General features: G+C 39.9%; 1 protein-coding gene across 1 annotated transcript in view; it reads right to left on the bottom strand.

Annotated features, from left to right (window-relative positions):
- The window catches only part of LOC124794817 (mediator of RNA polymerase II transcription subunit 24), a 149,414-nt gene that overhangs the window by 34,171 nt on the left and 102,866 nt on the right, over positions 1–12,377 (bottom strand). Inside the window, exon 15 of the mRNA XM_047258476.1 lies at positions 6,036–6,186. Within this exon, the coding sequence (XP_047114432.1) occupies positions 6,036–6,186 (151 nt within the window). The remainder of the gene's footprint in view (positions 1–6,035; positions 6,187–12,377) is intronic.

Genomic DNA, 12,377 nt, shown 5'->3' with positions numbered 1-12,377 from the left:
AGGTGGATGTCATTGTGGAAGGAGAGGTGGTAGCCAGAGAAAGACAATTAGATGGTAAGGCCATTTGGGGGGATTCCATGAGCCAAGCAATAATGCAGGAACAGTATGTGGGACTGGGATCTTACTAGGGATGAGGAATCTTTCCTGTACTGACACAGGTAGAAGAAGCAATGATCCATGGTGGTGGAAAAAACACAGAAAATTACATAAATAACATATAATTTAACATCCGAAAAATTTCACAATACACAAAATTTTTGTATGACAATTCACGAAAAGAATGAAATGGATGCAAAATGGGAAAACAAAATGAAATCTGAGGGAGTCCACGATAGTGAAAGGTGAAAACTCATTAAAATAAGCAAGAAGTCACAAGGATCAAAGTAAAGAATAAATAATACAAAAATTATATATTTCTGTGGGAGCAGGTCTGTGCCCACACTGAGAGAATCTCTGCTCTTGTAGACCAACACCTTCAACCTATTGCCCGGAAGATACCCCCCTCTATAAAAGATACCAACCATTTCCTCCGCCGACTCTCTGAAGTTCCTGTCCCTTTAGCACATGGTGCCCTGCTCGTCACTATTAATGCCATCTCCCTTTACACTAATGTTCCTAATGCACATGGCCTTACAGCTATTGAACACTATCTTTTTCAACACCCAACGGATTCCAAACCAACACCTCCTTCCTAGCCATCATGACCAACTATATCCTCACCCACAATTGCTTCTCCTTTGAAGGCACTACCTACAAACAAATCCGGAGTATGGTTGTGGGCACCCGCATGGCACCATCCTATGCCAACCTATTCATGGAACATCTAGAGCAATCCTTCCTAAAATCTAGAATCCTAAAACCCTTACCTGGTTCAGATTCAATGATGACATTTTTGTGATCTGTATCAAGAGTGAGGACACCCTATCCACATTCCTCCAGAACCTCTACAACTTCTCCCCCATTTGCTTCACCTGGTCCCACTCAGCCTGACAAGCCACCTTCCTAGATGTTGAACTCCACCTCAAAGTTAGCTACATCAGTACCTCCATCCATATCAAACCTACTAACCACCAGCAATACCTCCACTTCGGCAGCTGCCACACGATCCATACCAAGAAGTCCCTTTCATACAGTCTAGCCACCTGTGTTCATCGCATCTGCAGTGACGAGCGGTCCCTCTTAAAAAAATATACTGAGGGTCTCACTGAAGCCTACACAGACTGTAATTATCCTTCCAACGTTGTATCTCCCGTGCCTTATCTTTCCATTCCCCCACCAACTCCCAAAGTCCCACAGTCTAGCCACAGAGGTGCATTCCCCATGTAACTGAGTACCACCCACGACTGGAGCAACTGAATTACATTCTCCACCAGGGTACTGACTACCTCTTGTCGTGCCCTGAAATGAGAAATGTCCTGCCCTCTATCCTTCCCACCTGTCCCATACATCCACCCACCACCATCTACTCTAGTCCGATCACTAACACCACCTATCCCATCACAGGCAGGTCTCCCTGTGAAACCAGTCATGTGGTCTACAAGCTGAGCTGCAACCACTGTGCTGCATTCTATGAGGGCATGACAACCAACAACCTGTCTGCCACTGACAACCTGTGACCAAGAAACAAATGGACCACCTGTTGCTGAACACTCTGCCAAACATGAGATCTTTTATTTCAATGACTGCTTCATTGCCTGTGCTATGTGGACCCTTCCCACCAACACCAGCTTTTCTGGATTGCACAGGCGAAACTTTCCCTGCAATACATCCTACCTTCTCATAACCCTCCTGTCCTCAACCTTTGTTAGTCACTATCCTCACTCATCCAGCCCCTTCCCTGTTCCCATTCCAGCACTATACAGCCGTCATTCCACCATCACACCCAGTCTTTTTACTTCTCTCTTTTCCAGTATCTCCCCCCCCCCCCCCCCCACCTCTCCTCAGCCCTCCATCTAACCTGCAGACCTTCACTGTCTGCCACCCCCACCATACTATCCCTCCCCCTCCCTGCCCCAGCTTCCTCCTTACTCCTACCCAGCCTCCATACCCATCAAGCATTGGTGCTGCTGCTCGCAGTGTGGTTTCAGTTGCCTGAGACTGCAGTCAAGTGTGTGAGTTGCGTTTGCGTGTGTTCATGTCTGTCTTTCTGTCGTCTATTGCTGACGAAGGCCTTAATGGCCAAAAGCTTTAGTTGTGACAGTCTTTTTGTTGTGCCTATTTGCAACTCAGCATCTCCGCTATATGGTGTGTAACAACTTTCCTTTTCATAATCAATCACACACACACACACACACACACACACACACACACACACACAAATATTATCAATAATGGATGCTACATTTTAACATCCCTTGGCAATAACATTATTAATGAGTAAACTCACTCAAAAGTGAGAGTAAGTATTCAAAAATCTTTGAAATGTTGTTTCTTTCTTTTTTTCCCAAGATGTATAAAATGTTTATTTCACATAATATTTTTGGTATTTACTTTTCAAAATAAATACTTCACTTGATGTTATGATTGCCATAAAACAGGACAACAGACATAGAAAATAGGAATAATCACAGAGATGGCACAATTTCACTGTTTTGCAGAATATACCTGGCACAGGTAAAACTGTGTACTGGAGCAGAAAGTGAAAAATCATAACTGCTATTTAGTGGCAGTGCTTTACCTGGTGTGACCATAGTGAGAAAAAGCTTCAATTACTCAATAATTCCTTCTTGTACCTTACCAACTGCACAGAGCCCATCCCTGGATGCCGTGGGATTAAGAGGTCCACAGAAACAATACAGTGAATCATTAGATGTGAACACAGCCTCAGGGACATTATTAGGATCATGGTTTTACTCTCTTGCGGTGTATACACTTCGAACACTTCTGAATCTTTAAAATTGTGTCCCTGTAAAATTTACCAACCCATTTCGAACACACCACCATAGGTCATCACTGCGTGCTACCAACATCAATCCCTTCATGGCCATGGAATAGATTTTGTGCCATCAAACCACTAATAAAAACTGACAAACTTGAAAATTAATCAGGTTTTAGTACTTTATGTGCGTTCTATTACTTATTTTCTTGTTCTCTGCTATGGATTCTGTGTTTTGTCTTTGCCCACCGTAAATAAAATCTACTCTGTTGACCAATGTGAAGTGCATGACAGAGGACATTTCCCATTGTACCTGTTATTGGGGCTTCTTGCTGTACCACTTATTTACAGAGTGTGGGAAGAATAACTGGGTAGAGGCCTCTGTGCATACAGTTATTAATCCAATCTTCTCCTCAAAATCCCTACGGCAATGATACATAGGAGGTTGTTGTATATTGCTAGAGTCATCGTTTGAAGCTAGTTCTTGGAACTTTCTCAGGATAATTTTCATCTCAATTCTAGTGTCCACTTGTAACATTTCTTCAGTACCCCTGTGAAACTCTCCCACAGATCAAACAAACCTGTGACCATTCATGCTGCCCTGTTCAATATCTCCTGAAAGCCCCATATGATTGTACTTTTGACGATAAGCATAGAAGTGGTACTGGTTCAAATGGTTTTCAGATGTTGAGAAATACTGCATCTACTTGATTGCATCGATCCATGGCTTTCAGGAAGTCACATGAGAAAAGTGAGAGTTGGGTTTCACGTGACCTATGTTTTTGAAATCTTTGCTGGTTGGCACGGTGGAAGTCCTTATGTTTGGTATACCTCATTATATTTGAGGTCAGAATTTGTTCTAAGTTTCTACATCAACAAATGGGTATCAATAAGACATCGAAGTTATGAACAAACTGTAGTATTCGCAGAAAATAAAGTAGCATCATCTATATTCTGATTTTTTGGGCCTGAAAAAATAAATGCTGTTGATGTAATGGAGTTGCAAAAATCTGATGAAATATTTTAAGATTGTCAGTTGAATAACTGTGTTAGCCTTGAAGAAACGTTTTGATCAGGTTGCAAAAATATGAAGTATTCATGTTAATCTGTAATTTACATCAAAAGGTATAAAACATAACTCATAACAATTCAGACTACAGCAAACTTGTTTTTGAAATCATATCATCGATAACATGCTTTCCTTTTACCAAAAACTGGATTATAATATTTTAAAAATTGCTGTAATTATGTTTGTAGTGAAACCAAACTGAGACTTTTGCTGTAATGAATGTTGTATTTGTATGGTGTCTTCAAAAATGGATATTCAGTGTTTTTTACAACCCTACTTAATGGGGCTGTAAAACTTACCTTTGACACACATTCAATAACCCAGTAACAAATAGGACAAAGGAAACGAAAGTAGTAACATTAGTCAGGTAGCAATGAAGGACACCATTCATTCTACGACACTTTCAGAGCAAGTGTTAAGTGAGAATTATAGTGGTGTAAGCCAGAGTTCATGACAAAATGAAAACAGTGAAATAATTGTAATGTATTTTATATTAGCAAATTAGTATTTCATGTTAGCATAAACATGATAAGTGCTGATCTGAGCTGCTAGACAATAACCCATACCAGCTACGGGATTTACAAAGATTTGCTTTATGCATGAAATGTTTCTCTGCTTACATTTATTTTTCTGTATTTACAGAATTTCTCTCTATTACTTGTGTCATGATAAATCAGGATATTTCTATGCATAAAACCAGATTTAACCCTGGCAATACCAATGCATTTTCAAAAATGTGTGTTACCAAGGAGGAGGAGGGGCGCACTTTATGATCACCCTAAAACAATTGAAAAAATAAATAAAAACAAAATTTGCTAGTTTTTGCTGACTTACATTAACAACAGACTTTTTAAAGATGTACTGATGTGTAAGTAGGATCCAGAACTAGAAAATATTTTTAGCACTCTCTTAGAAATACCAACACACTTTCAGTAATGCACATGCATACAACCAAAGGGTGGAGCAGTGGGGGAGGGGTGGAGGGGGTTTACTTTGTGACCACCACAAAAAAGTTATTAAATACAAAATTTGTTAATTATTGTTAACTCTTACTCACAACATGCTTTTTAAAGAAATACTTACAAGTAAGTAGGATCCTGAACCTGAAAATATTGAATACGATATTCACCGTAAAAAGCCACGTTGACATCTGAAACTTACATTTAAGGGTTAAGTTTAACTTAAAAATGTAAAACATTTGTGGAATCTGATCAAAGTCTTCATTAGAAACAATAAATATTTTTTTTCTCAAAATGTTAAGTGTCTGACAAGATTATAATATTTTCAAAAGAGGTCACAAAGTACTACCCCTCCCCCTCTTTGTATTGTGAGGGTTAGAATAGTTGGTGGGCCCTTTCACAAAACAAATAAGGAGCAGCTGTTATGCTAAATATATGAAGAAAAAAATTAATAATTTTGCCCTCTGATGACCCTTAAAAAATTGTCCTGTATTGCAATTTATATAAAAAATTCAATACAATACACAAACAGTTAGTTAATTAGTTAGTGTCACAGTCAATGGAACATTTTGCATGATACATCATAATGATGTGGAATGAGTCATTTTACATTCACATCACAAATTAATTTGTACGTATGGTTCCACTCTGAACATTTCTACGTCTTACTTTTCTTTTTTTCCAAAAAGAAAAAAAAATATACAGATGTTGTTGAGTTAGTAAATCCTACTCACCATCTTTTACTCATTACTGTAATATAAATTCTACAGAACAGAAGTAGCTGTCAAGGAGAAACTTTCTCAGTTTGTTTTCAAATTTTGCTTTGCTGTGTATCAGACATTTTATATCACTGTGTAAGTGATCAGAAATTTATGTGGCAGCACTGTGCATCCCTTTTTGTGCTATAGACAACTTTAAGTAGAGTAATGAATGTCATTTTTCCCGCTGATATTGTGGTTATGTACATCATTATTCCTTTTGAACTGTAGTAGATTATTCACAATAAACTTCATGGGGGAATAAATATGCAATGAAACAGTAGTCAGAAAGCTCAATTCCTTGAACAGATGTCTAAAAGGTGATTGTGGGTTTCCATTATGAACTATTAATGAAGGATGTACTGCTTGCATACCTTAACAAGGTTGTCAACAAACCAGTATGAGCCACCAGTCGCTAACAAGCTTTCAAGAGAACGTGTCTGCTCAATGTTGATCCAACCCCTTTGGTGTATTCCAGACCACACACTTGAAAGCTGTTCACTGATAGGTTCGCGGCATATTATGCTGAAACAAAATTTTATTTTCTTATTTTTTTAAAATCTATGATTACAATTCATTGGCTCATTCATTTCACAAACCCGTAACCAGCTATTATTCTAATGCTGCAATATGAAACCTCTTTATGTAAACAGTCTATATAAATCAAGTCTTAATACCACTGTAATTAAATGACAGATAATGTAAGTAAAAACAAGAGCCATCAACATTAAAATTGAAGACAAGAGCTTTAAATCTCTATTGGTCCATCATGGACAGGGGACATCAGCTGGTTGAGTAATTATCAATGTCAATGAAATTCATGACACCCCTGTAACTTAAGATGTTATTTTATTTTATTTTGAAGGCTACCAGTTTCAGCATTTCACTATATCATCTTTAGGCTTCATATGCATCTCTCCAAATAAACGAAAATGTCACGTAGAGCCATAAATCTCTGGATGTCGTGAATTCAGTCATTACACTAGTGCTTAATTTGAAGACTTTCTATCAAGTTTTTGAATGAAGCACTACTGCAACAATTGAATTCATGACATTCAGAGATTTACGGCTCTATATGACATTTTTGTTTATTTGGAGAGTTGCATATGGGGCCTGAAGATAGCACAGTGAAATGCTGAAACTGATAGCCTTCAAAATAAAATAAAATATCGTCTTCAGTTACATGGCTGTTGGTGAATTTCATGATATTGACAAAGAGCTTTAAACTGTGTCACTCCACTCACAAGGGAACCTCCCCATCGCACCCCCCTCAGATTTAGTTTTGCTGGCACAGTGGATAGGCCTTGAAAAACTGAACACAGGTCAATCGAGAAAACAGGAAGAAGTTGTGTGGAACTATGAAAAAAATAAGCAAAATATACAAACTGAGTAGTCTATGCGTAAGTTAAGCAACAACATGGACAAAGGGAGCCCAGGAGCGCCATGGTCCCATGGTTAGCGTGGGCAGCTGCGGAACGAGAGGTCCTTGGCTCAAGTCTTCCCTCGAGTGGAAAAAATTAATTTTTTATTTTCAGACAATTATTACCTGTCTGCCCGTCCGTCCGATGCGAGATAACTGCGCCGTAGTATGGGGACGCTACACCTAAACAAACATCGAAACACACGACATCAGTCCACTACAGCGTACGGAAGAGAGAGTATTCCTGCTAACGAGGCTCCCTGGCTGGCAGTTGACTGTTAGCTACTTTGGACGAGGGTGCATTAAATACGTGAGATGTATTTCGTGGACAATATGTTTTCGGTTCCCACTGGAGAGGCACATCCTTTCGTCTACTAATCGCACGGTTTTGCGGTGCGGTCGCAAAACACAATTACAGTGAACAGAGACGTCAATGAACGAACGGACAGATCATAACTTTGCAAAAATAAAGAAAGTAAACTTTTCACTTGAGGAAAGACTTGAACCAAGGACCTCTAGCTCCGCAGCTGCTCACGCTAACCACGGGACCACGGCGCTCCTGACCTCAGATTATCCTTGATGTTACCTATCTTGTGCATGGACTACTCAGTTTGTATATTGTGCTTATTTTTTTCATAGTTCCACACAACTTCTTCCGGTTTTCTCAATTGATCTGTGTTCAGTTTTTCAAGGCCGATCCACTGTGCCAACTTATAACCAAATCTCAGGGGGGTGCGATGGGGAGGTTCCCTTGTCAGGAGAAACTGAAGTAGTGACACCCCTTTTCAACCTGATGACCTAGTCTCCACAAGAAATGCTATATGTTGGGAAACCAAGCAGAAGCATGAATTCTCAACCACTGCCCACAACATATGAAGATTGGTTGGGGGTGGGTCCCAGGCATGCATATTTACTTCAGGTCCACTACAGATATGCTCAAACAGAATTGAACTCGGGTGACCTGTGAGAACACAAAAGGGCTTTCATGTATATGGAATAGTCTTGAAATAATTCTGACACAGTCTTTAAAGGACAGAATGATATATTATCGTAATGAGAGCACAGATTGGTGTAGGGACGAAATGGATGCAGGCTGATCCTTGCTTTGAGCATCCAATGCTATTGTTACCATGCTCACACTGATCACCATGGTCTGCGATGGTGAATAGTACGCAAGTGTGGCTTTACCTTCTGTACCACTTAGTGAGGTGGTGGTTTTAGATGATGTGGCTGCTCACTAGTTGTTGCCAAGCAATAAGTGGCAAGTGATTTAATGAAACGTGGCCTGCCTATCTTCAGTTACAGACTGCGGTAAATCAATGGACGCTCCTGCATTCAATACAACGCCACCGAAGGGGACTGGCACTTGTGGCGGCAGTTTTCCCTGAATTAAGTTCTTGTGGTGTACCCTTAGTACACTGGCACATGCAAAGCTCGGTGAATGGGCAACATAGATGATGGGAGTGTCATGAGAGTCAGGTAATGATGATATGACCTTGATCAAATATGATATGTATTTTGTGTGTTTGGTGCTCGACTGTCATGCAGATGGCCAGTGTAACTCCTGACAGCATCCTAATCATGTGATACACCAAACTATTTCATTTTCCAATACAGTACCTAACTGTTATTCAGTTGCTCTTGAGTGTGAATGTCACACAGAGCACAGGTTGCTGTAGGGAAGAAATGCTAGCTATGCATACATTTAACAAAATGAAACCTGGGTTTATGATGGTATTAAAAATTATCTCTGACTGCTAAAAATATACCCAGGATAAACTGAAAGAATATCATAATTGTATCTTTCTCAGCAAAGAATGTGGATTTAGTGACTACACGTTTTTAAAAATTTATTTCTTTATTATTCAATGTCAATTCATAATAAGCATTTACCAATACAATATTCTACGCCTACATCTACAAGTACATACATACTCTGCAAGCCACCATACAGTGTGTTGTGGAAGGTACCATTACTATCTGCTTCCTTTCCTGTTCCACTCACTGACAGAATGAGAGAAAAACGACTGTCTATGTACCTCCATATGAGCCCTAATTTCTCAGAACTAACCTTCATGATTCTTACATGAAGTGTATGTTAGTGGCATTAGGATCATTGTGCATTCAGCTTCAAATGCCAGTTCTTTAAATTGTCTCAATCTGTTCCTCAAAAAGAAGCCATCTTCCCTCCAGGGATTCCTATTGGAGTTCCCGAGGCATCTCTGAAACACCTGCATGTTTGAACCTACTAGTAACAAATCTCTGAATGACTTCAATGTCTTTCTTTAATCTGACCTGGTGCATATCCCAAACACTCGAGCAATACTCAAGAATAGGTCGGACTAGTGTCTTATATGCTGTTCCATTTACAGATAAACCACACTTTCCTAAAATTTTCCCAATAAATCAAAGTCAACCATTTGGCTTTCTTACCACAACCCTCAAATGCTTGTTCCATTTCATGTCGCTTTGCAACATTATGCCCAGATATTTAAACAATGTGACTGCATCAAGCAGGACACTATTAATACTGTAACTGAACATTATGGATTTGTTTTCCCCTCTCATCTGCATTAACTTACATTTTTCTACATTTACAGCCAACTGCCATTCATCACACCAACTAGAAATTTTGTCTAAGTCATATTATATCGTGCTATAGTCACTCATCTTCAACACCTTCCTGTACACTCCAGCAACATCAGCAAACAACTTAGATTGCTGCCCACCCTGTCCCCCAGGTCATTTATGTATATAGAAAATAATAGCAATCCTATCACACTTCCCTGGGGCACTCTTGATGATACCCTTGTCTCTGATGAACACTGACCATCAAGGGCAAAGTACTGGGTCCTATTTCTTAAGAAGTCTTCGAGCCGAACTTATTCCATATGCCTGTGCCTTCATGAACAGTCTGCAGCGGCGTACTATGTCAAAGGCTTTTCAGAAATATAAAAATATGGAAGCTGCCTGTTGCCCTTCACAGTATATCATGTGAGAAAAGGATAAAATAAGTTTCACACAAGCAATGCTTTCTAAAACCATGCTGATTCATGGACCTAAGCTCTTCAGTCTGTAGGAAATTTATTATATTCGAACTCAGAATATGTTCTAAAATTCTGCAGCAAACCAATATTAAGGATACTGTTATATGATTTTGTGTGTGTGATTTTTACCCTCCTTATACACGGGAGTCAACTGTGTTTCCGGTTGTTTGGGACTCTGTGCAGGGAGAGATATTCACGGTAAATGCGAGCTAAATAAGGGGACAACACTGTAGAGTACTCTTTGCGAAATTGAACTGAGATTCCACCTGGACCTGGCGACTTATTTGTTTTCATCTCTTTCAGTTGTTTCTCTACACCAGGGATGCTTATTACTATGTTATGCATTTTGGACTCTGTGCAACAGTCAAACAATGGCATGTTTGCATGATTCTCCTGCGTGAATGATTTCTTAAACACGGAATTTAAAACTTCAGTTTTCATTTTGCTGTTTTCAGCTGTCACAACAGTCTGTTCAATGAGTGAATTGATGGAAGCCTTAGACCCACTTAATGATTTCACTTGGTATCAGAATTTTCTCAGATTATAGGTCAGATCTTTTACTAAGGTATGATAATTGTGTTGGCTGTACACTTTGCACGCACACATGTCTGAAGCACGATTTACAATCTGTTTAAACTTTGCTCACAATTCTTGTATGTCTAACACACTGGAACTAAATGATTCCAACTCGTTGTCTAAGTGACATGTTAACAACTGCTTACCTGCTCTTTCTAGCAGAAACACTCTCTTTGCCTTTTTTAGTGATTTTTAACTTTTGTAAGAATAGTTGCTATGAAGATATAATGATCACTAATCCAACGCCATTGATAAAGTCCGGCCTGTTTGTAGCTACAAGGCCTAAGATATTTCCATTGAGTATAGGCTGCCAAACTAGATAGTTTTTTGGAAAACATGTTCTAAAGTACTTTGCAAGACTGTCTGCACACCCTGCAATGAATCTATATGTATCACAGTCTGTACTCGGTAGGTGAAAGTTGCCTCCAACTAGTATTCCTTCCATGATCTGCATCTTTACGCACTACTGATCATAACCTTTCTTTGAATAACTCTAGAACTGTCACAGTGGAATCAGGTGGCCAGTTAAAACATTCAACAATGAACATGGTTCCATGTAGACCAGTTGTATGTGACCAGATAACTTGACTGTCACACTCAATGTCAACCTCAATAAAGACATTATTTTTCTCAACTGCAATGAACACTCTCCCTCCTACGGCATCTAATCTGTCTTTCCGATACATGTTCCATGACTCACTAAATATCTCAGGGCATTCCTCTTCACATTTTAACCAGCTCTTGGTCCCAACAATAATCTGAGTATGAGAACTCTCCTGGAGGGCAGTAACTTTGGGAACTTTGTTACGAATACTTAGACAATTTACTTACAAAATTTTGACAGTTAAAGTGACTCTAATCTAAAAGGGGTCTGATGTCCCTATAAGTATACTGACTGATGAGTGTCCACTACAGTATCTCAAATTACCACCTATTCTTAAAACCCTCATGTGTACGCCATAAGTACTCTGCCAACAGAGTACCTGTTTTCTTTGTGTAGTGTACCCCTGACCCATCAAGAGGAGTGCAACAATTCCCCACCTGATAATGCAGGTCTACAAACCTACAGCCAACACTATCACAGATTCGACAAACCCTTTGGTTGAGGCCCTCCACTCAGCTAAAAAAAAAAGGGACCACAATACACTCTGGGAACAATATTGCAAACTGCACCCTTGGCACAAGGGCAGGGCTTTCACCATGTTCGCCGGCTGCCTGTATGAACTGAGGATAGCTTTAGAACCCAAGTGACAGGCATCACTGATGCCAATGTGAACCACAGCTTGCAGACAACTGCACCCTGCACACTAGATAGCTGCAGGCAAGGCCGCCTCCACATCTCAGATGAGGGCTCCCCGGCAGACATACCGAGGATACATTGGCTTTCTTTCCTGCCCTGAACACTGTCTCCCTAAGGGGCTCCATAACATGTCTAATGTTGTAGCTCCCAGTAACTATCAAGCCCCTGCCCATATTTGCTTCCTCTGACCCTAAGAAACAGGATGAATAGGTGAGGCCAGATGCCCAGCCTCTACATTGGCCCTTTGCTTGCAGCAATACAAATGCATCTTGTCCCACCACTCACCTTGCTGTGAGGGTGCATCCACTATGTCGGGTATACTAGAAGATGCCTCAGTAGCACAGCCTGTGGGTGAAACAAGCAACACCTGAGG

This window comes from Schistocerca piceifrons, chromosome 4 (genome assembly GCF_021461385.2).
Source record: "Schistocerca piceifrons isolate TAMUIC-IGC-003096 chromosome 4, iqSchPice1.1, whole genome shotgun sequence".
Lineage (NCBI taxonomy): Eukaryota > Metazoa > Arthropoda > Insecta > Orthoptera > Acrididae > Schistocerca > Schistocerca piceifrons.
The sequence above is the reverse complement of the archived record's forward strand: the minus strand, read 5'-3'. Positions and strand labels throughout refer to the sequence as shown.